Consider the following 25,104-nt stretch of genomic DNA (forward strand, 5'->3'; position numbering starts at 1 on the left):
ATCCCGGTGGGATGCACAGCAGTGCTGTGGGTTGCAGGGCACAGAGGCCTCACCTGGCCTCTCCTCTGTGGCCTTGGCAGCATATTCATGGAATTTTTCAGTCGTGCCCACGTGGGAGCCGTGGCGGCCAGCCAAGAGCTCGGGCAGAAACAGCCCCGTGGTTAATGATTGACTGGTGAGATAATGAAATAGCCCAGCCCACTGTTTGCTGCTTTCCTTCTCCCCTGTGCCACTGCTGTGCACCAGAGTGCCACAGAGCCGGGCCGTGTCCTGCTGTGACAGCCACCTCGCAGCTGGGATGGCCGTGAGCTGCCCGGGGACATCCCGCTGCTGTGGTGACAGGTGAGGGATGGGAATCACCTCTGACATTCGGGAGTGCCCCGGGAACTCTTCAGGCTGTGATCTGCACAACTTCTGCTTCACTGACCGGGAGATCTTCTCTGCACGGCTGGAACGTGGAACCAGAGCACTGGCTTCTGTTTTACAAAGAGAATATTGGAGGTGGCAGATTTGTCCTGGCTGTACTCATTGTTCAGATTGCTCGAGCTGACAGGTAACCTGGTGTATGCAAGGTGTCCCTGCCCATGGCACGGAGGGTGGGACTGGATGAGCTTTAAGGGACCTTCTAACCCAAAGCATTTTGTAGTTCTGTGATTCTAGCAAAACCAAATAACATCTGTGTGTGTGTTTTAGATGCCTGTACCTGGTACCTATTGTCTTCAGCAGTTGCTGTGCTGTCTATTTGTATATTTGCTTTACGCAAGGAAAGAATGACAAGAACATTCTGGTTACTCTGTTTATATTGTGTTTGCTGGGAGTCTGGAGAACATGATTCTGCTGATCCATGGTCGAAGTAACTGCTCCTTAGCCTGTGGCTAAGTGCTTGTGTTTGGGGAGGGATTCAGTGAGATCCCAGCGCAGACTTTAAGGGCCAGTGGGTGGTGGATGAGCTCACTGGTCTCTCCTGACAAGCACATTCTCCTTTATCTCAGCAGTGTCCCTAGAGCAGCTGGGGGACACCACAGCTGTCCTTGCACCTCACAGGGTTTGATGCAGAATTTGTGTGAAACGTGTCACACGGGACTGTGGCACTGTGGCACATGTGCCAGGTGTGGGTGTTTGTGGCACTGTGGCACATGTGCCAGGTGTTATTGTGGCACTGTGGCACATGTGCCAGTGTGCCTGTGGCATTGTGGCAGCCACTTACAGGTGGTTTGGGAGGTCTCAGCAAAAGAGGAGTGTGCTGTCCCAACTCGGCAGCACAGGGCAGGCAGAGCCAATGGTCCCACTGGGGAGGGATGACTTACACATGTCACAAGAGCACATCCAGGCCCAGGCATGAGCTGGTGGATGGTGGTGAGAGAAGAAAGCATCATGTTGGACAAACAGGTGTCCAGGTGCTGTGTTTTCTGTCAGTCCTTTCTCCCCACCATGGGCTGACTCAGTTCCCTGGTGCCTTGCAGAGCATCTGCTGCCAAAGTCCATTTGCACCATCTGAGGCACCCTTCTGGAACAGCCAGCCTGGAAACACAGGAAGGGACAGGATGGATGTTGGAAAATATTAAAACCACATTCTGAAATGTTTAACTTGGGGCTGGAAGCTGTCTTGGGCACACATGATTGCCCCAGGCCACCTGAACTTCAGGGCTTGTCCTCAGGATCTGTGACTGTGAAAGATGGTATTCTTCTATGGGAAAGATTTTCATAGGGAAATGTGTGAATGTAACCAAATAATTGAGGATTTGTATAATGATTTGTAACAGAAAAATTATCTTAAAAATCCTAAAATTATCAGTGTGTTGTAGTTTGTAAGGGACCAGTTGCACTCCTGCTGTGGACATGGACACTCTAGAGTGTCACCTAAGTCTAATACAATCACAGGAGCTCTGCTCTATCCTTGCCTGTGCAGATTTTGTGGGGTTTTCTAGAATAAATAGGTCTGTGTTAAATGGGTCAGGTAAAGGGTCTGGCAGGCAGACATTTTTACACAGAAAATACCTACCTTGGTACAAAATGTACCTAATGATTCTGCAGCACAGGCAATGTTTGAGGGTAATGGTGAAATGCAGGTTATTGAGGACTGACCTGGGAACTCAGAGGGCAATTTCTGTAGAATGGGTAAAATAGAGAAGAGTGGATCTGCAAAGACTCACACCTTTCTGTTTGGATGGGGACTAGTTGTTAAGAAGTGCTACAGACAGGGAATTATTTGGTCCCTATTGGAATCACTGCCCCTCTCGCTGCCATCTCTCTGCTGTACTCGCCTGTTCTCAGAGGTGAATACCTGTCCTGGAGTCACCTGCTTAGGGAAGGCCTCTCACAACAGCTCTGAGTGCTGCCTTTTCCCAGAAATTAATTCATTTATGCTTCCCTCAGCTTTTTTTCCTCTGACATCTCCTGCCAGTCTTGCAGCATGTCTGGAGGGAGGCTGAAGGAGGGTGTGTTTAGTTCAGGTACTGAGAAGAAATTCTTACTGTGAGGGTGGTGAGGCCCTGGCACAGGGAGAGGCTGTGGCTGCCCCATCCCTGGAAGTGTCCAAGGCCAGGTTGGATGGGGCTTGGAGCCCCATGGATAGTGGAATGTGCCCATGGCAGGGGGTGGGACAAGGTGATCTTTAATAACCCTTCCAACCCAAACCATTCTGTGATGGTCTCTGCAAAACAAGGGTTTGATTTCTGCCCCTAATTCGGAGCAACCCCCACCTCACACTAAACCTGCTCTAACGTAACCATGGGATATTTCCAGGTTATTTTTAACTACTAATCCAGGTTTTCATTTTTCTTGTGGAAGCCAGAGATACGTTTAGTGAGATTAGGCATAAGCACTTACAAATTCTGCCCAAACAAAAGCTATGAGAAAATACTAGAATGCAATGTTTGCAAAGGAACAGAGCTGTCTAATATATTATTTATTGTGTATATTTGGTGGTTTCCTCTTGTTCCAGTGGAATGTTCTGTAGTAACTGGATATTGCATTACTGTCTGCCCCAGCCCAAAGGCAAGCACAATTATGTTTAACATCTGGATGAATTAGACTGAAAACAGACATCCTCAGGAAAGGAATAGTTTCTGTCTCCTGTGTCAAAATAAGAAAGAGCTAATGGCTTTTTAAAATACCAAATTAATTGATATGACTTCATAATCCTTGATTTATATTCAAGAAAATGGAAGTGCTAATATTGTTTGCCAATTATATTTTAGACTGCTGCTATGAAAGACTGGAAAAGTTACATGATTAACTGAGGGTAGTAAGGTATTAAACAAAATAATTGAGACTGAGAGGCCTGGGTTCTGCTCCTGCTGTGAGACTCAAATGATTTCATGGTAAGGCAGAGTCCCACTGGTGTGGCAGTGTGTAACTGAAGTTTGTAAGATACACTCTGAGGTACAGGGAGATTGTTTGGTTAGATGAAGCTCCATTTCCACATCTGTGCTTGTTTCTCTGGTTCTCTCATGCTTCCAGTCTCCTCACTTGTGTTCAGTGTTGGGAAGTTTTCCAGGTACCACAAGCTGATTCCTGTGCTCTCCTGTTCTCAGGAATAATCCAGGTGAGCCAGCTTGACCACGTCACCTTCTGCTCTGGGAAGGTCTGGTAGGATTCTCTATCCCATATTTTACCTGTCAGTGTTCTCTAGATGGAAATGACTTTGGAAATGTAGTGAAGAGGGTGTATTTCTGTCTTTTCATGAAGTTCATGACACACAGTCAAAGCTTGTAAAGTTCAGCAAAAAGCTTCTTTGTGCATTTAGACACCAGAAAATTAATATTTTTATCCATCTGAAGCCATAACTTAAATTGTATAAACACATAAATTCATAAATAATATACATAAAGAGTATATATAAAATCCCACTTCATTAAGCTGAACTGGACACTGCTCCTTCCCCAGTCAGTGCCTCTGAATCCATCCTTTCCTAGAACTGGAGTTGCAGCAGGAATGTTTGTTCTCATTGCAGGTTTGTCTGTGGAAAATGGAACTACAGCATGTATAAACTGGAATCTGCAGTGTTGTTCTGGCAAGGAGTCTTGGACTGCAATTAAGAGTCATCCATAAAGCTTATGAGAATAGTTTTATATTAGAATAAAACATCTGTAAGTGCCAGAAAACCACAATTCTTCAAAGATAAGATGGCTTCATGACATTTCCCATCCAGCCAACCCTCACTAGTAATTTTGAGTGAGTGTCAGCTCTCCCAGAGCTCTGATAAAGCTGGAAAGGCAAATTCTGATCCAGGCAGTGCTGGGAATGTACTGGGTTTGGGATGTGTGGCAGCTGGTGAAACTGCCTGTTATAAGCACTTGGGTTTTTCTAATTATAGGCAATTAAAAATGAGTATGTATTAAAATTGTGCTTGCACAGATTGCTAACCAACTATCAACTCACAGGATTCTGGACTAAAACCATGTCAGTGAAAGGAGATGTTGCACTGGATTACCCCTATTTAATGGCCAGTTTCTTCTCTTGTGAGCTTGACTTGCTGCCTAAGTCAAGGGGAAGCTCAGTGCAGCCAGGAGTAGGTCAGGGGGACTATGAGAATTTTATTTTTCCCTGATGTTTCTTGGACAGCCTTGCTGGGAAGCAATCAACATGGTAGAAATGAGAAAACATCTTTGTTCTATATATTAATTTAATTAAATTCTATTAATTAGTTAATTTAATTATATATATATTAATTCTAAAGACATGTTTAATAATCAACAGTATCATTAGAATTTTTTCTTTTTGGTTTTTAGTACTTTAGAGTCTGTAATTTTTTAATGCTCTTGTAGTGTTTTTGCAGCCTGTAAAAGCAGTATGGGGCTACGTTTATGGCATCAAATGAACTTGGTTAGATTAAAAAAAGAAATAAGGAAAATATGATCACATTAAAAGGGATAAAATAGAAATGGTTGGGAAGAAATGCATACATTTGGGACAAAACTGCGATTTCTGGCAAAATCATTTTCTGAGAAGCACTTAGAGAGGTAAAAGAAACAATTAGTATTTGGTGTTTAATAGAGTAGACACTAATGCTGATGGAAACCAAGAGGAATTTTTGAGGCTGAATAAGGAAAGTCAGGGAATTCAAGGACAATAGAGAACTACATATGTAGTGAGTAACTGCTCTAATTAAAGGGTCAGACTCTGTTGGGTGTTCAGAAAAAGTCTCTCACAAGGCTGTGAAGAATTGCCAAACCTGATCTTCCTCATTAAATCCTTGGCCAGAGATTGGGCCATAGCTCTCACCTCCAAAAGCTGTTGATTTGGGATACAGCTTTTCATCACCCAGTAGGCAAATGCCAAATGTTCCTGTCCATCAGTGAGATAGCATCCCTATGGGAAGTGACACCAGGAAGGTGCAGGATGGGCCCATTCTGGTACTGTGGCTCCAGCAAAGCTCCCAGGCTGGTCACCAGGGATCTCTTCCTTCTCTGGAGAGCCTGGAACAGCAGGGGGAGGAAGTTTAGGAAGATGTGTCTATGCCCCCACACAGAAAAGGGGACACTGAGATGCATTTTAGTATCATTACTTTCATCCTTCTCTAAATTTCCCATGACACTTTGATAGCTCCAGAAAGCCTCAAGTGTGGATCCATGAGTTTTACTGGAAATATTTACATTCCTCAGACTATGGTGAAATTTATTTCTGTGCACACAAGGCATAAACCTCCTCTAAATCCCACTGAGGCTCTGTTTGGGGACTGTGTGACCCTTTGACTTCCCTGGCTCCCAGTAGCAGGGTGAATCTTTCTCTGGGCCTGGAAGCCAAATGTGAGATTTTGTCCTTGTGTGTTGATGTACAATATCCTTGGTGATCATTACCTACTGTATGATACTTCTGGAAATTGCACTGAATGAGAAAAACAGTGATTAGAGTATTCAGAAATCTTAGGGGAAAAAAAAAAAAAAAAAAAAAAAAAAAAAAGAAAACCACCACCATAACAACAACAAACCACCACCATATTAGCAGAAAGTTTGTTTTTTCAGTCAACCAAAGGCAGTATCATCTGCTATGTTTGCCTTCCTGTTTGAAACCTAAAGTTGAAAGTCCAAGGGGATAAAATTGTTGATTACAGGTTAGAAACAAATAATAACAAAGGAAAGGTATCTATTAAAAAGGCAGAGAAAGAGAGAAATAGTGACTTTCAGAGATGCTGGGCAGAAAAGCAATGCCAGCCACACTTTCCTGAATGTAGTATCCTTCCATTTCTCCCATCTTTTAAACAGTCATATCAAAGTGATGGAATGTGAAGACTTTGGATATTTGTCTGGAATTTCTGGATATTTCAGAGGCTGGTCAAAGGAGCAGCTCTTGTTTCCAGACATCTCATATCTCAGAAGTAGTCACTGAGAACACATCCATGTTGTGCAGGGGCATGGCTTTCTGTCCAGGAACACCAGGGTGGAGAGCTGGGAACCTGTGCTAGGTCACCAGCCATGACCTGCTGAAGGTTTCTGGGGTGCCAGAGGCTGCACCTGGCCTCCCCAGGATTCTGACCTCCCCAGGATTCTGGCCTCTCCAGACTGCCCTGGGAAAGCCAGGAGGATCACCTGCTAAAGCAAGAGTCCCTCAGGTGATCTTTTGGTAGCAATGAGATCTCACGGTCTGGGGAGCAGATGGGTCAGGTGCTGCAGAGTGTGCAACAGATTGGAATCTGAAGAATTCCAGTTAATATTTACATGCAATGTTTACCCTTTGATAAGAAACAGGTCATTCACAAATGTGGACATGACATAATATTGGTAGGTTGGTCAAGGTGTTTGCTTTGCATTTTGCACACTTGTTCTCTTCTGGAGAACACTTGTTACTGTAGTTTGATCCAGATTAACAGCTGTGGGTTTCCCCTTTATTTTCATGGAGCTATTTGTATAAAAAGGGCAATTACATAAAAAGAGACCTAAGAAGGTTTGAACTCTGCTTATGTTTGTTAAAGAAAATTCTCATTCTTGTTTCAGTGATGCAAAGATTGTGTTGGTCACTTCAAGGGAACTCCACAAGTACAGAAATTATTGCAGACTGTGACGTTCTAGGGGCTGTTTTTCCTGGGTTGTTAAGGGCAAATCAGAGACTTGATAGGGAGAATACCTGTGTTTCTGGTGCGTGATGATTTGTTCAGGCGAGCATTGTATATAACTGCAGGTGAGTTACGGATCAATTATGGCACTTAGCAAACTCTAAATGAGGTCAAACAAGACCAAACTGTAATTATAATAAATCTCACCCTTATAAGACAGGTAAGTCGTTCACTGACTGTGCTCTGGAGTCACTAGGCTTTCCCTGTACAGAGTTAATTTGCCAGACTTCAACATACTGAGTTGGTTTAAAGATTTCAAGATTGTGCAATGCAAATCACCCTTCCCTGGAACAGGACAGGTTGATGTGGATGGAAGCTAAGTTGGCCTCTGTTTTTAACAACAAAAAACAACAAGCAAACAACTTTGGAACTTAATAGGTTGATAATGGCTTTATTTCTTCCTTGAGCATGGAGTGAATACACCTCCCTGGATTCGTACACCGTTAATACACTTCTGTGAGAGGACAGATGGAGATAGTGCTGAAGGCAATCTTCTCCCCGATATATTGCATCTGTATTAATTACCAGAGGGTAGAGGAGCCTTGCCCTCACAGCTATGGGTGTGATAAAGAGTGAGTGAGCTGGTTGGGGTCAGTTGCAGTCTGCTGTGCTGTGAGGAGGAAAGGGCAGGAGGTTGTGTGGGACAGAAAGGGTCAGGTGTCATGTAAGGGTCACACAGGGTTGGGTGGCTGTGCCAGGGACAGGAAGGAGCTGGAACTGCAGAAGAAGGAGAGAAAGAGCCAGAGCTCCATGGAGCTGCCCATGGGAGGCTACACAGAAAAGGTGTGAGGGACTTTTAGATAACAAGGTGCTGATGCTTGAAGCCTCCTTTGGTGTCAGTCCGACCTCCTCCGTCACACTTCCCTTCATCTTTCCGTGGGTTTGGTTCTGATATACTTTAATTTAACATTTTTCTTCTTGCTTTCCGTGGTTTGCAGTGCAAATATTGCAAGCCAGTCTGGAATGGCACATTGTATTTCAGCCTTGCCAGAATTTATCTGAGACCCAGAGACAGTCCATGAGGGAGCTCTACCACCTCCCCACTGAGAACAACAATGTCCTTGTTCATGTCAGTTGAGTTTTAAGAACATTAATGATTTTCTCTTATATGAGAAAGAGAGGGCAGTTTCCACATAGTTCCTTGAACACACTGAGCTAAATGATTCTGCTGTCAGGGTTTAGAAAATATCCTCTTCAAAAGAAATAAGAGAAGTTTTCCCTAAGGTGTATTTCAGCATCAATTAGAGGTTCTTACCTCAGTCTTCTAAGACACTAAAATTATATTTCCTAATACTTCTGGTATCATAGTAAAAACCTCAGTCAAAAATTCTTCTCTCTATTGCCAACTTCACTGTAAATTGCAATGAGGAGCTTGAAACAATTAGGGAAAAGAGATCTTGGGAATTACTGGTATAGAAAACCAGAAGAGCACTTCCACTGATAGACATGAACTAAATCACAACAGTTACTTGGATTCTACACATTGCTGTGAAAAGTTAGGGCCAAATTCTCATTGTAAATCAGAGTGGCTCCATTAACTTCCATGGAACTCTGCCAGCACCTCCCAGACAAATACTTGGCTGGGTCTATTTAAAGCACCATCAGTAAGAGCTGCTTGGAGAGGTTCCACTGGGAGAAAAATTTAATTAAAACGAGGGAGATAAGAATGACAGAGCAATCTGTCTTCTGGATCTCTTGTGGAATGGTTTGATCCTGTGCACCCACAGCACCTTCAGGTACTGCTGACCTCTCCCAGCTCAGTGAGACCCAGAGGTCACTGCCACGGGCCAGACTTCAGGGCACTCTGTTTGCCTAGGAAATATAACTGCAGTGTGATGCACCTTGATACACCCCCAGTCTGCAGTTAGTGTCATTGAAATCATTCAACTGCTTTTTTTCCTCAGTGGTTTCAGAAAATCCAAGGTTTTCCTTTCACCAAGTATCTAAGGTGTTTATTTCTTTGAAATCCTCAATACTCCATGGTGAAAAAGATGGGGAATGGCATCATTAGCCACTGATGCTTCCTGTTTCCTTTGTGACCCTGTTATTCACGGACAGACAATTAAATTTCACAACTGTAGCCCTGGTTCCATGCCTGAGGTGTTTTGGTTTTCTGCAATTCTTTTCCCAGGGAATTTCCTGTAAACAGGAGAGATGTTTTTGTAACTGTAATTTTGTTATTCATTCCTTTTTCTAGAAGGGACTTCTGCTTGATGTCCCTCTGCTCTGACCAATGTGATTGAAGAGGTTTGCCTTTGTTTCACCAATCAAATTGGTCTGTGTAAAATAGTATAAAAGGGAGGCACATCCCAAGAATAAAAGAGTAATTTTCAGCCTTCTGAATCACAGAGTCTGTGTTGTTGTGGTGTAAAACAGCATCACACAAATGTGTTTTAAATCACCTGTAAAGAGGAAGAGAACTCCAGACATCCTTGAGTTGGTTTCTTACTGAAATGTTAAAAAACCAAACACCCCTCCAAAAAACCCCTAAAAACCAAACCAGCAGGCAAATTACCACTTTGTGGTGTTAGGCTGTTTTCATTTCCCAGAAACTAGTTAATTTATTTAGTGTGCCCCACCAGTCCAAGTTTCATTTATAGATTAACTTGTGTATTTTGGCTCCTATCCTTCTCTTCCTTTGGCTCAAAATGAATGATACCAGGACTTCTTTGAAACAAGGCAGGAATGTGATTTTTTTTTTTTTTTTTTAATTAAAGAGAAACATCACCCTGAAACCTCTCTTTCTGCCAGCTCTTTGAGGTCCCACCACAGAAATATGATGTTGCAGAATAATGTCTAGTGAGTTCAACCTTTATGAATAGATCAGACATGTAATATTCTAGAGGGATCTGGACACAGTTTTTGTCTCCTCAGAAGAAAGCCTTTTACCAGAGCAACTTCTTGATGAAGCTTTTCAAGATGGTTTCTTTGCTTTCTTTTAATAACTGATCAGTTTCTAGAGCTGGTTTAAATGAGAATTACTGAACAAGGTTGCTGGAAAGCACCACTGTAGTGCCAGGTTCAGTCTTTTATTTGGCACTCTGACTGCCTGGGGGCACGTGATGGGGTTTGGAGTTGGCAGAGGTGGCTGAGAGGCTCACACTGTTGGTGTGACAATCTCCTGGCCCACTGGATTGGTGCTTGTGGAGATCCATTTGTTAAACTAAACCCATGGTCATCATGCACAGCAATCAGAGAGGAACTGTCAAGTGTTGCTGATAAACACAGGCTGTTTTCCAGGCTCTGCAAAAAATGTGTATTTGTTGTACCTGAACTCTATGCTGGTGGTTTTTTTCCTAGTCCATTTCAGGATATGCAAGGGAGTTCTGAGCTGCAGCCATAAACTTATGGCCATCTTTTAAAATCTGTGACTTGGGACTGACAGCAGAATATCTCATCGAGATGCTCTGTCAGTCTTAAGCCACTTTTTATAGGACTCTGGGAAAGGTTTTCTGAGATGTGCCAAGAGAATCTTCCCACTGAGTCCTTTTTCACACATTTCTCTTTCTTTTCAGGATCCCCTAGATATTATTAGAATGTAACTATAGAGAAAAATGTTCATTTCTAACAACTTGGCTGTGGATGTTTAATCAGACTTGGATTTCTGGAAATACTACAACATGACTTCAGCTGGGAATGAGCTAGAAAGATGGAGTCACAGGCAAGGTGGCAGAACGGAGAAGCTGGTAGAGCCTGTGGCCTCTCCTGAAAATGATCATCTTTTGTCAGTGAAGTCAATCAGCAGCATGGAGCATCTCTTGCACCTCCCTGGAAGGGCAGACTCTGCTTACAGCTCTTTCTCAGGAGGATCAAATGTTCCAGAGTACCCCACACCATCGTGCCATGGTGAATATTTCTGTGTGCCTCCAGAGCAGGTCCCCTACATGGACTCAGAATATGTCACAGGAATTTATAACCTCAGTGCTGCCCACTCTGACCTCAGAGCCCCCCAGCCATACAAGGCACCAGACCTGAGCACCCACAACTCTCACAGCAGCAGTCTCACAGACGGCTGTGGAATTACTCCCACCCAAAGGACTTCAAATCAGGGAGCTCCAGGCCTGGCAGCACCTCCACTGTCCCCTCCCACACGACTGGACAGCTATACCATAGCTAACAGACACTTGGAAAAGTCAAGAGAGAAAGGAGGAGGCTCTGCAGGGCACCCTGAGTGTGGTGTGCAGCCAGCTCCTGGTGTGCAGGACAGCCAGCTAGCGGACAGGGGTGTACCATGGAGTCAACACTGGGATGCAGTTACAGAGCAAGATGTAGGGCCTAATAGGGAAAAGACTCTGGAAAACAAGGGCCTTTCTTCTGATGTTACAAGTGAGGTGTCAAAAGTTCAGGCATTAAAGACAGAGGGAAATGGAGAGTGGAGCCCATCACAACCACCTACAAGGAGAAGCAATCCACACATTTTCAGAAGACCTTCTTCATTCATTTTTCAAGAATATTTAAAGACAGACTCTGTGGCAAATGTCCCCAAAATACTTTCTGCTTATAATCCAAGTCATGCTAATAAAATTCCCAAAGAGGTGAACTCTAAATCTTACCACCAAGCACATTCCAACCCAAATGCTGTTAATGATACACAGGAAGTCAAACAGTGTCCCAGGGGTGTGCCTAAGCCAAGTGCCAGAGGAGCAGCTCTGCCAAGCACTGTGCCAGGGCCCAGCCAGAGGAAAGAGTCCTTGCCCTGTGCCCAGGGACCACTCCATGCTGAATGGCATTCAGACATGGATCAGGAAGTGTTTGAGGACAGTTCAGAATTAAAATATATGGAGAATGCTCTTCTAAATAAAAATGCTCACAGGAAACTGAACAGTTACACAGACAAAAATCAGTGCTATGATTCTGAAGGAAAAATTACAAGCAGTATTAGGGAACCAGTCCCAAACCAGCAAAACAAAGTGCAGAAATCACCAGTGTCCTGCAGCTGCAATGCAATGGAAGTGGAGCACCCTCAGTGTGAGGAGCTGGATCAGGGAGGGAAGCAGTGCTCTGATGGCACAAGCCAAATGGCTTTTTTCAGACCAAAGGAAGATTCCACATCATTACAGGAAATCCAGAAAGAAAACCAGGGTAACAGCAGCAGTCCTGACCTCAGCACATGTCTGGAACAAGAGGAACCTCCTGTTGAGAAACATCAGCTTCTATTTCAAACACAGCTCTCAAGACAGCTTCAGGACAACCATGCTGCTGAACAAATAACCAGGCAGGCAACTCCCATGCTTTACTATCTTTCTGCTGGGAAAACCACCAGTGTCCTGTACCCCAACAAGGACTCGAGGAGATCACCAAAGGAAATTCCATCCAGCAGCTATCCTGCCTCAGCACAGTGTCTAGACACACAAAGAGAAAGCCATCAGCTTCAGAGGAACAGCCACCACCATCAGCGCAGTGTTGATGATCTCGTGCTCCAGAACAAAGATCTTATTTTTAGGAGTCCTGCCTCATTCACAGAAGAGTGTTTCCAGAATGACTATATAGAGAAACTTAAAGTGGCTCAGAAAAAGGTTCTCAAGGAAACCTCCTTTAAAAGAAAAGACTTACAGATGAGTTTGCCTGTCAGACTGAGACAGAAATCCTCTAAAAGGCCATCAGTTGAACACCTTCGATCTTTCTCATTATCCAGTGCAAACGAGGATGCCAAACCTGTTCCTTGCTCCCCTTCCCACCTAGAATCCTTGGAAAGTTTCAATAGAAGTGAAGAGATAAAGAGGCCACAAAAAGGTCAAGCAGGGGGAAGGAAAAGGATAACCCAAGAGCAAAAGAAACTGTGCTACTCTGAGCCTGAGAAGCTCAATCACTTAATGGATAAGGAAGTATCATGGAGCCAAGTTAGGGATGAAATCACTGAGCAAGATGCAGTGGCATCCAGGAGAAGGGATCTGGAGAACAGAGAAAGGGCACTTTCCAGTTCAAGTGTCTCCAGGACAGAGCTGAAACAAATCCAGCACAGTGCACTGATGAAATACATGGAACGAAAGATCAGTCAAAGACCAGGTGGTTCACAGCACCTCCCACTGCATAAGCCACCCTTGCAGAAGAGGCTGTCAAATCCCAAAGGTCCTCCTGGCCAGATTTCCAACTCAAATGGAAGCGGGAAGATGCAAAATGATGAAGTTTTCTGCCATCTTCTTTCTGAACAAAGATCACCGGATGTTTTTCCTCCACTGCCTTTTGCTCCCCCACTGAACGTGAGCAGCAGGTGCAATCCCAACAAAGGGGACAGAAACTGTACCAGCAAGTGTCCATCAGCTGAAAGTCTCCCACAGGCACGTGGTTCTGCATCTGGGAGAGCTCCTGAGAGACCAAAATCCACTCCTTCTTCCACACAGGTAAGAAACTCTCAGTGTGGAGACAGAGACAGGGATGTGACATTAACACACCAAGTCCATGCAGCAGCAACAACAACTGTTCATTGTCCTGCAGCTCCTTTTATAGGGCTCCAAATTTCCTGTGCCTACAGACATGATTGGCCAGGGACCTCAGCTCCGCCCAGCTCACTGGCCAGTGATGTGGGAGCTTCAAGGGGATTGGCTGAGCTCCTCTGTTTGGGTTTGAATCTGACCTATGGTGTCTGGGGACTCGTTTATTTCAAGCCAGGCTGGTCAAACCGCTGTTTGTTAAGCCAGATTATCTGTGCAGCTACAGACCAGCCATATCTGTGACAAGAAACCAGTGAAAGGGGCCATAAAGTCAAGAGGGACTCTGGCACTTGGAAGATTCTCACACAGAGAACATGTGCTGTAGGCAGGGTGAGGCTGTTTGTGCTCCAGCATCATTATTGTTAATGACAGCAACTTCATTAGAGCCCTATCCCAAAAGAGGTCATTATAAGAAGAATTTTATAAATGACCAACCTTTTTTGGCTCCTGAATTTGAAAGACAGTAGCTGTCAATATAGTTGAGGAGGATAAAGAAGATAAAGGGACAAAAAAATAAATAATTTAACATACCAGTAAAGTTACCATACTGAAGAGACTGACAAACTTCCACCAATGCTGAATTTCTGAATTGTTATGATAGTAGAGTTATCATTTGTTGACAGCTGTTCTTTTGGTTTTCTAGGGGGAAAAAAAAGCTCTTCCTGCCTAGGAAAAGCATAAGAGCAATTTAATTAATAAAAAAGAGGTAGATAAAAACACTCCCAAAGATTAAAAAAAAAACAAAGGAGGGGGGGGGGAGAAGAACCATGAACAAACCCCAAACTTTTCCTAACCTAACCTAAAAAACCACTAAACATAACAAACCACAAACAAAAATGCACAAATCTCAGTGAACCTACTCGAAGACCTACCATCAGCTTCGCTTTCTGGGGATAACAAATTTGGGAGTAAAATTAAGGGGCTGCCTCGCCCGAAATGCTGGTTGTCCCAGTGTGCTGTTTTCCCTTCCAGGACACGTGCAGATGTGCCAGAGGTGCAGCAGCACCGTGCCCACGCTGTGGGAGCAGCCCCGGCATCTCCAGGTGAGGCTGTGAAGCTGTGCCTGGGTATTGCCCATGTCCCAGGCTGCTCCCCTCCTTCTCTCTCGGGAATATTCACCCTCCTGTTCGGGTCAGTCTTCAGAATGGTTTCCACCGCTGGAAGTGGGGAGCGCCAGGTGCCCTGAGCAGCTGTCCCTGCACAGCCGCGCTCCATCAGATCTCCGGGAGCACAGCTCCCTCATCCGAGCTCGGAGAAAACAGCACTCCAACAGCGCGGAGATGCCCACTCCTGGATGAGTGTGATAAATGCATGATAAGGACTGGTGCAAAAGGGGATTTTGGTCTGGTTTTTAAAGGGAAAAAAAAAAAAAAAAAAACCAATTGTGCCGTTTACACGTCACTAACTAGGAAGTTTTTTACCTCTCCATATTTGCTTTGCTAGTTTGAGAAGCATCAAAGGAGATAAACATCTGAACTCTGTCTCAGCAAGGCAGTGATGATGACTCTTTTGTAGTAAAATAATTTCCAGTCTTTCAGAAACATCCCAGTGGTTTCTGGAGACTTGAATGGCTTATGGGAAAAAAATTCTTAAATCTCCTAGTTTAGCGGGTTAGCATAAAAGTAACTGAAAGTTCCAGATAGAACCTTAACATCAGAAACATTTGATTATAGCTCTCAAGCAGGGCAAAAATAACTGTTACAGAGGGAATGTCCCAAATAAAAGGAGCTGTCTTCTTCCTTACAGTTTCCGTGATCCTGAGAAAAATGGACCCAAGACTCGTGAACACAATGACATAACTGGACATGTGTGTGGTCAGGATAAAAAGGAGCAGGCTTCTGAAACCTCTATTCCTGTCCCAAGAGGTGGAAGCAAGGAGAGCGTTGGAGTCGAGGAGGAAGGCAGAACTCAGTCTCTGACTGGGAATGCTGCACTCCAGCATCCAGAGCAGTGTGCTGTTTTCTCTGCAGCTTCCCCAGAGCAGGAAATGCATCCCCACACCGCATCGGCTCAGCCTCAGCAAGGAGACAAAAATCCAGCCAAAGGTTTACTTGCCCAGGAAACCTCCCTGCACAGCAACCACGATGATGTTCCCCTGGAGAGAGAGACACCCCTGCCCAAAAGGAGGCTGCAGTCTGCTCAGGACCAGCGAGACCAAGAGCTTGCTATGGAGATCATTGCCAAAGACAGTTCTCTGGTGGACATTCTCATGCCTCATCCTCCTAGAAAAACTGCTTTGGACCTGATGGAGGGTTTGTTTCCTGTTAACGTCTCCATGCTGGATAAATCACGCAGGAAAAGGGGAAAGCTACAGCATGTGCAGGAGAATGGGTAAGTAGAGAAAAACAATTATGTAGCACTTTGTCTAGTTTAATGTATAGATACTATACATACTAGTAGCAAGATGAATTAAGCATGTTGTTTTATTTTTGTTTCATTAGAAAAACATAGAGCTTTCTGATTTACATACCAAGAAATGTCTGAGGCTAAGGGTATGTGATGGAAGAAAAGTGGTTCAGTGGTTTCTTATTAAAGGGACTGTGAGAGACCTAGGCTGCAAATCTTTTGCTCCATATCTTCTAAAAAAAATTAGAAGATCTCTTGTGATGAGAAGAGAGGAGAGTGATCCTGAAGTCAAGATGGATAAAACCATGAATTCAGTGTTTGTGAAGAAAACTGTAAGTGTTTGCTACGAGTATTTATTTTCTGTTCCAATAGCAGGAAAAGTCATTGCAATAAACCAGAAGAATGTCTGAAATCTGAACATGAAACCAAGCAAAGGAGCAAAGATCCTGCGTCTATGGGAAACCAAGTCCTGAAGAGGAACAGAGACAGCACAAATGAGCTAGATGACATCACATCTAAGAAAGTATGTAGATGACCATCACAGGAACCACTGTTTCTCCATCATGACAAAGAAATTCTCATTAATGTCATTATTATTGTGGATATTTTTATCCCAGTAACATTTCACAGGTAACTTTGAATCAATTTTTGCCATTAGGTGAAGTCTTGGCAAACTGGCGTATTGATTATAAATGGTAGTATTTAAATCCTGTCTGATTTGACTCAGATCTCTCATCTGTCATCATTAAAGGTTTCCTTTGCACAGCCAGCTCCTGTGCAGCAGCAGTAAACTCCCAGTTTAACACTCAAATCTAATCTCAAAATCCGTAAAATAAATTAGAACTGGCAGCCTAAATAAAAAATATTCTTTACTCTGAGAGCTGGCAGCAGCTTCTGCACATTCCAGTGTCCAATTAATTCCATACATGCAGAGAATGGGGGATGTAGCTGGGCAGGGACAGAAGTATGGAGCTTGGAGGGGTGATTATGTAGCTTTGCAGAGTTAGGTGGGCTCTTTCCCCTGGCCATGCTCCACCTCAGATAATGACAATCTGCTTTCCTGAAGCTCCTCCTGCTGTAATGTGCACATTACCTGCTGTCTCACTGCTGCTCCTGTTCATGGTGGCATTGTCCAACTTCCAAGGAAGCTGATGGTGTGCTCCACTCAAGTCTTGAGGTCTTTTTCCACATATTTTCCCTATGAAACAGCCTCCTCTGCTTACTTTTCTACCCAGGCACCATGACCTGTTTGAACAGCCCGTTGGAACCGATATTTTCTGTGCATATAAGTGAAGTTCCACTCAGTTCTACCAAAACTTGGTACAGAGCTGGGACTTCATGCTCATGTCTTAGAACAACAACTTTTGTGTAATCATGTTGTAAACTTCTGCAGTTCCCTTCTGACTGACTGGAAACTCTCTGAGCCAGAGAATATATCACCACCTAAGGTGATTACCATACCGGTAGTTTGCTTTTCAGGGTTTGAGAATTAAGTACAGCTTAGAAAATATTGCTTTTCTTCCCCCTTTTTTTTTTTCTGTAGCTTAAAATTATTTGAAAAATCAAAAACTTGGCAAAGGCAACATGAAGAAAATCCATTCTCTAGAACTGATCTGGATTCTCTTTGGCAGTAACAGTTTCTATGATTTTTCTTTTTGCAGCTGGAACTCATGGCCAGTCTCCAATCCAGACTGCAGGCACTGTGGGAGGAACAGGAGCTGGTTCTCCTGGAAATCAGGGAATGTGGCAGGTGGGGTGAGGAGCTGGAGGTCATGGTGAGGGACCTGTGCAAGCCCAACGAATTTGAGCGGTACATGATGTTCATTGGGGACCTGGAGAAGGTGGTGAACCTCCTGCTCTGCCTGTCCAGCCGCCTGGCCCGAGTCCAGAACGCCCTGAGCAGGATGGATGGCAGCACAGAGGATGAGGAGAGGGTGAGTGACAACAGAGGGGGTGAATTTGTTTGGTTCACTTCTTTCCAGGTGCAGCTATGCCCAGCTCATTTGTCTGACTGCTTATTTAGCTGATTAGCTGTACATTATCCCAAGCAGGCATTGCCCAGGCAGTGTTTGGGTCCCTACAGATGAAGCAGAGCAGGTTTCTGCTGAGGACCAGGGTACAATGCTGGAGCAAAGTGCAGAATGAGCCTGCAGCTGGCTGCTGGGGGCCTACAGCAAAACCTTGAGAGGCTCCAAGCCAGAGGGGTGCCCTTTGGACCTTTGGGCTGCTCCTGTGCTTCATAGGGATTTCCGTGGGCTTATTTCTCCACTGGTAATTTCATTGCATTCATTACTGCTTTTGAAGTCATACTTCACTAAATGGGTTTGTCCTAGCAAGCCAGAAGGTGTGGTCATAACTTGAGATAAAACTCACTGTAGTTTAACTCAACTAGCCAGCTTTGATGGAAATGAAGAATTGTCTAATGTCACCAGGGAATAATTTCAACTCTTAGAAAGTCTTTTTGCTGAAGAAGAAAAGGCAAATTTATCCCTGGAATTATGCTTCCCTGCTATCCTTACTGCTCTTAGACATGTTTTTATCAACACAATACCTGCTGTTATCTCTCTTTTGGAAATTGGAAAATCATGGAGTTAGAATAACTCGGATTTTCTGGGGCTGTGTTGCTGCTTCATCCCTTCCAAAATGTCAGTTGTGTTAATGGGAATAATTTTAAACAGTATTTCATACTTTCACTTTATTGGTAGGCAGGGAGGGTGTTGTTTCTCTAGTATTACATTTATACTCTTCATATGAAACACATTTAAATTATTTATTCTAATATTTGAATAAAATGCATAATAAAGACTTGGTTAAGTGCCGACATTTTTAACAACCATCTCCCACTAACTGCATTTGCCCTCATGTTGGCAAAACCAGCAGTCTCAATCTTTGACTCCGTTTTTAGGGTGTCAGTAGTGACCATTGCTCTGTGCTCTATTTATGGACACTGTCCTGGAACAGGACATTTTCCAGCAGCATAATCTATATGAAAATTATTGCAGCTGAATGAGAATTAGCTAAAGGTGAAAGGTATAAAAATCCTGTAGAACAAGCAAGGCCCAACTCTTTAGATGAATCCTTTGATGAACAGTTACTGTCTGCATCACTGTTATTTTATCACACTGATGCCTTTTTGTGGTCTTAAAAAATTGAGAGCCAGACAGGGTTAAGGGATAAAGGGTTTTTACCTTGGCATTTAATAAGGATCTTTATGGTGCACCACTTTGCTAAGGTGGAATGCACTGAAATGCACACACACGACAGATCACATATACAATTTATAGACCTTACAATTGAGCATATCTAACAAAGATGCCCCAGTGGGAGGCCTGGATGAATATCATGATCTCCCCCCATCCTGAGGAATTCCCCCCTGGATGGGCTAAATCTCAGCTTACAGGATATGTTCTAGAGGGGGCCTTGGTTTCTGAAGGCAGCATAGGGCTTTCTGCCCTCCAGCTGTGAGATTGTCTAGGGAGTTTGGTCTCTTGGCTGAACAGAATACTAGGCCTATGCTAAGTTATCAGACTTAAGGAATTACGAGTGTGCATGCTAAGACTACTGAGGATATATAAAAGGTATATAAAAGAAAAGGCAAAAAAAATCATCTTGGCATCAACACTGACCTTTTAATAGAAGCCACTATCTTTTTAATATGTCAGTGGCACTCTGGCCACATGCAACATACCAAACCCAAAGATGAGTGCCTTGAAGAGCTTCTATTTCAATTAAGATTGTTACAAAATACTTTAAAATGACCAGAATGTTAAGTATATTGATTTTTTTCATGAGGGCAGCATAGGAGAAGTGAGCCTTGATGGCATTTACTGTGTACTTACCTTACAAGCCACAAGAATGAGTAATTCAATTAATAAAAAAAAAAAAAAAAAAAAAAAAAAACACTCTCAGGTGTAACATAAAGCCCACAAGAGGAAGCAATTAAATTAAATCGACTGTGGCTTCCAAATGAAGAAATAGAGTGTGGCAGGAGTGCTGGGTTCTCACGGAGTGCTGCTCTGTTTTTTGGTTCCATTAGCAATCGCTGAATGAACGGCACAAGCTCTTGTCTCGGCAGCGGGAAGATGCCAAGGACCTGAAGGACAATCTGGACCGCAGAGAACGTGTGGTCTCTGGAATCCTTGCCAAGTACCTGACAGAGGAGCAGCTCCACGACTATCAACACTTTGTCCAAGTCAAGACCTCCTTGCTGATTGAACAGAAGGACCTAGAAGAGCAGATTAAATTTTTCGAAGAACAATTAGAAAATCTCAAGCAAAGCATCCCCATCTAACACCCACCATCAAGCCAGACATTTTTATACGTTATATGTGGTGTTTCCCTGGAAATCCACAAGTACTCTGATCACAGGGCTCAGTTTGGTGGATTCTTCCAATCCTGTTTGTGCCACAGCATTGACAAGTGTTTAGATTCTCTGGGATACTCAAGGCACACTCTGGATGTGCCCTCCACTTGGACAGTGTCTCACAACGTGTAGCAAACTGCCCTGTGGACATGACTGATAGGATTCATTTCTCCTATTAACTGAATTTGTATTTCTCCTTCTTGTCTGTCCATCTGTTTCCAGATTGACATCATCTCAATAAAAGAACCATACAAATATTTTCTTCTCGTGGGTGGGTTGAGTGTTTGAAATGAAAAAATGATGTGGGTGTTCAGATTTGAATTGGTGATTGCACAAAGCCACAGGAAATGTTATGGACCATTTCAGTGAAACTCCTGCACTTGTTTCTACTGTTTAAATGTGTGACACAGTAATAATACACTGTAATGAAAGAAAATAATTACTTCCTTTCTTGGCAGTTGCCACCCATGGGTCTCCTGGTAGGCTGTTCAGAGGATGTTAGAAAAAGGGTAGTCTTCATTGACATCAAAGAGACAATAAGTGATGTAGCCAGTTTAAATGAACAGTTTTATTGCTGCACAGTCATTTGCAAAGTCCTTGCTGTGCTTTTGAAGAAACACCTTCAGGGGATTGTTTTTAGATAGTTTTTAACTGTTTCCCCCTGAACATGGGGAGAAAATCTCTGCTGCAGACTGGGCCAGGAGGAACCACTGGAAGAGATCATTCAGTTTCAATGAGACTTCATATAAATCCCTGGGCAAAAATCTTTTAAGCCAGTGTTTGCATTGAGTCAAACCAGTGATGTTACTGTATTTAAAATCTCAGTGGTTTTTGTTTGCAAGAACTCAGTGAGAACAATATGTAGCCTAAACTACATATCTAGACCATGAATAAGGCAGCCACTAATTAAACTCAGGTTTCTTCCACAGCCAAAACAGATGTCTATTGTGCCATGATGCTGGGTTTTACCAAGAAATGCTTTACTAGTGGTGCATCCTGGCTGCAGCAAGTATCACCACTACTGAGAGAAGCTGTCATGTTCCTGAGGAATCTTTTTTGGAATTGCATGTCACTGGGCACAAGAACTCTGGGAGCACAGTGACCAAGGTGCCAAGTGTACTGTGGTTATCTTAATACCTGAAAGAAAATTGCCAGACAATGTAGATCCTGTGAGTAATCTGCACAGTGGTTCTCAGAAGGCCATAAATACAGGCTTTTAATACAAAAATCTGAAAGCTGCCTTTTGAAAATGGTCTTTTAAATAACAGAAGCAATGTTCATGGAGTCAGTGGAGAATTTATAAAATACAAGCGATGTTAAATGAGCTGTTTACATGATTTGAAAAGCCTGGCTTGAAGGTACACTTTATTATTATTCCTAGTTGAGGGAAAAACACCTGATTGGAAATAGGTGTTTTGTAATTGAAGCTAATGCTTGCTTTGAAGGGGAGAAATGGGTCTGCCCTGTTCAGCTTATCTCTTTAGGGCATCATGCCATGGGGAAGGCAATTGCTACCCCCTCCACAACTGGCACTCACACATATGCTTCAATGAGCAATAATTAAGAAATAACTTTTACTCTGTTTTAAAAAAAACAGACTCCTTGGTATGGTGTTAGACTGTAAAGTCCAGGCAAAGTGAAAAATAGGCACAGTGACAGCATCAGAACTTCTCTGCAAGCAAGCAGAGACCCCTTTTCAAAGCACCAGCAGGTCTGGATTGTCAGGTGGGTCTCGGTTTTGATACTGATCATTTGTTAAAAATTTATTAGGAGGGTAAGGGTGAAAGGTCATGCTGGACTTCAGCCATGTGCAGCATTCCTGGCACACCAACATATGAAAACATGGTAAGTGTCCCTTTCTGCTCTGGTCAGCTGCAGCCTCTAGAAGTACAGACTGAAGCCAAGAAATAGTTTAGGCACATGCTCTTGAGTCCTATTGCCTTTTGCTGAAAGTTTGGTATTTCGAGCACTAGTTATAATCCCCTACCAACACGTGGCAGCTTGTTCCCAGCTTCAAGTCATGCAGCATAGAAAGCAAGATGGCCAGAAATGCAGATTATCTTCATTTTACATCACTGTGATGCCACACTGCTCCACACAGGTTTTTTCCTGACCCTTTACCATCAGAAGACAAATTTAAGACTTCAACTCTCAATAGCAGTAACCGCTGGTCTTCTTGGGGAAGCAGATCCACAGGGATTATGGAAATAAAATCCCGTGCTGTGCTCGTATATAACTGCTGCTCACACCTTTGCTCACCAGCCTTCTATCTGTGCCTCCTGCGGCAATGGCACGGAGTTACCTCCGGCCGGAGCCCTCGGAAAGCCCCTGAGAGACACTTCTGCACTTGGCAATGGCCCGTGCTGGGCCACTCCTGGTGTAAACGAAGTGAGGCTGTGGGAGCTGGGGAAATGCAGGAACGAACCCCGCCGGGAGGGCAGGCAGGAGAGCCCAGCCCTGGGAGCCTCCCTGCGAGCTGCCAGCCTGATGCTTGCACAGGTAGAGCATAATGTGAGCCCGGCTCCGTGAGAGCTGTAACCGGAGCCCTGCGGGGAGCTGCCTCTATGAATTAATGACGGCTGCATCCAGGAGAGTGCAGAACAGCAGTGCGGAGGGGAAGGAAGAGGGGAAAGAGGCAAAATACAAGCGCCCAGATGTCCCCGTGGGGCGGTGGGAGGCTGGTGGCATTCCAGGGACGATCTCTGCATCTCGCTTGGCCGCCCACACACAAGTGGCGTGGGGGGAGACTCTGCACTAGCTTCTGTAGTGCTGGGCACAAGGAGGTGGGTCTGAGCTGGGGATGACTTGTACTGCCCGAGGCAGAGGATGAGCCTGTGGTGCAGGTGCGGGAGCTGACAGCGGTGTCCCGGCAGCAACTGAGAGATTTTACACACAATAGCTCGTTTAGAACTTCATTTAACAGCCACGGCAACGTGTGGGAGTCACTGCTGGATCAGGAGCTGCTGGTTCAGCCTTTTGGGCACTAATTTGAAGGATTTAAATTATTTTGTTTTAAACCCCAGCCTCATTTTCTTCATTTGGGCGTTACGCATTTTCTTCATTGGGGACTTCTGCGTGTGGAACTAATTAAGGAACAGAGAGCTGCAGGAGTTAATGCAAATGTACTCTGCAAAAAGATTTATTTGGTGCTTGTGAGAGCTGCGTTTAATAAGTAGAAGGATGTTCTCTCTGCTTTGAGAATTCATGGCAACCATCTGAATAAATTTTTTAAAATAAACTCAGAGCAGCATTGCAAAGCTAATCTTTTGTGCCTGGAGGGAGCCCACATAGACATTAAAGAATAATCAGCCTGTAGGAATCATGCAGGCTCTGGGGTTCACAAAAGGCTCTCAAGAAGCAGCTCTTGAATTTCACTGCTAAATGAAGAGAGGCATTAAAGGTTATCGGAGACTTTAAAATACCACATGAGCCTTGAAGCTGAGTCATCTCATAGATAAATCCATAGAGAGAGAATATGGGCTGCTCTGATAGTCTTGATTTAGAGAATAAGAAACATTTCTAAAAATGTGAATAAAGACCCAGAGGTCTTTCTAACAGGCTCAGCTCATGCAAGAACATCCCAAACTACCTCAAAAGGGAACCACTTGTGAAACAATCTCTCCAGAGATCCCTGCCCTGTGACAGCTCCTGATGGCACGGCTGGTGCCGGCAGGAGCCCTTTCTGGGTTTCAGCTGTTCCCTGCTGAGCACAGGGTTGGTGTCACCCGATGTCACAGTGGCTGCTTGGAGAGGTCTGGTCTAGAGCTGATCCCAGTCTCGAGTGAAGCTGTAGTTCTTTGTTGCAAAGGGGGAAACTACCACGGGAGAATGGTGAAGAAAATACAGCACAAAAATAATGGTGAGAAAGTCTACCTGTACTGCTGCAGTTTGTTATTGTGACCATATTGGTGAATCTTATTGGTGTGACCATCTGCCTCATGCAGGAGCCTGTGGGTGAGGACACTGGGACCTCTGGCACCCCAATACCATGACCTCACATCAAGGGCTTGTGCATTTGGGTATCAGGTTCTATTCAGTGGAAATGAGCATTATTTGGTTTGTGTCAGCTGTGACTCCACAGTGATTGCTATGCTTCTTCGGCTGGAGTCTCTCACCTTGTCTGGAGGGTCTCAAGGTAATAGGGATGGATGATTTTCCTCTTGGGAAATGGTGGTTTGGTTTGGCTAGGAACTCATGCTTTCAGGTGAAGAAAAGGAATAATGCTCTACCTGGGACAAATATAGAGCAGAAGTTCTACTGAGAAAGGGAAAGCTGAACATGCCAGCATAATTTTTATTGTGCACATCTCTATGTTCTCTTCACAGAAAGGGAAGATGATGTTCTAAAGCTGTGTTAATATTAACAGTATGGATCTATTTTGCCTGATTCCAGGTTACACACACAATATAAAGACTCAATGTGCTTAATGACATGCTTTGTTGATAAATTACTGAAATAAACCTTGAAACTGGAATAGAAATATTCTTCATTAGGATACAGAGTTTTTGATCTGCGTTGTCCTGCTGTGTCCCTGCCCTCCCCCTGCAGGAAACAAACACCACACTGTTTGTGCCCATGCTACATGCTGGCCAAGTCCCTGGTAACAACCTCTTAATTTGGAGAGTCACACAATAGTACAAACAACTGGAAAGGGCAAAAACTGCCATGTTGCCATTTTATTCAGATTAATATGCAAATCATGAGGCAAATACATAAAAGGAATGTAGGTCATGGTGGAAACATGAAGAGAGCGAGCAAGAGATGAGCAATGGGGAATTAGGGGACTGTCTAGAAATGCTTCCTCTACCTCCAGCTGGTGGGCACAGCTCCCATTGGTCTTTTGGAGTTAATGTGATTCTTCCACTGGACCATGGGTTTGTGATGAAGCTGAAATGTCATTAAGACTCCTC

The 25,104-nt window shown here is 43.9% G+C and overlaps 1 protein-coding gene across 3 annotated transcripts; it reads left to right on the forward strand.

Moving 5' to 3' along the window:
* The first annotated feature begins 215 nt into the window (after positions 1-215).
* On the forward strand, positions 216-20,451 carry SHROOM1 (shroom family member 1). 3 transcript variants are annotated; one of them, XM_066328972.1, is made up of 7 exons: positions 216-553; positions 10,570-13,395; positions 14,458-14,528; positions 15,232-15,816; positions 16,204-16,354; positions 17,493-17,765; positions 19,868-20,451. In XM_066328972.1, exons 2-7 carry the CDS (start codon positions 10,675-10,677, stop codon positions 20,120-20,122), a joined length of 4,056 nt encoding a protein of 1,351 aa, XP_066185069.1. In that variant the 5' UTR covers positions 216-553; positions 10,570-10,674; the 3' UTR covers positions 20,123-20,451. The 3 variants fall into 3 exon arrangements, with proteins under 3 accessions (XP_066185069.1, XP_066185070.1, XP_066185071.1); XM_066328973.1 differs by having other exon boundaries at positions 16,207-16,354; XM_066328974.1 differs by lacking the exons at positions 216-553; positions 10,570-13,395 and having other exon boundaries at positions 14,293-14,528.
* The last annotated feature ends 4,653 nt before the right edge of the window (positions 20,452-25,104 follow it).

This window comes from Sylvia atricapilla, chromosome 14, assembly GCF_009819655.1.
Source record: "Sylvia atricapilla isolate bSylAtr1 chromosome 14, bSylAtr1.pri, whole genome shotgun sequence".
In the NCBI taxonomy this organism is placed as follows: Eukaryota; Metazoa; Chordata; class Aves; order Passeriformes; family Sylviidae; genus Sylvia; species Sylvia atricapilla.

Bases quoted from the DNA above. Each gene is read 5' to 3' on its own strand.
- SHROOM1 (XM_066328972.1), top strand. From the start codon at position 10,675: ATGACTTCAGCTGGGAATGAGCTAGAAAGATGGAGTCACAGGCAAGGT. The intron at 14,529-15,231 runs GTGAGGCTGTGA...TCTTCCTTACAG, and splicing joins AGCAGCCCCGGCATCTCCAG to TTTCCGTGATCCTGAGAAAA. The intron at 15,817-16,203 runs GTAAGTAGAGAA...CTGTTCCAATAG, and splicing joins CAGCATGTGCAGGAGAATGG to CAGGAAAAGTCATTGCAATA.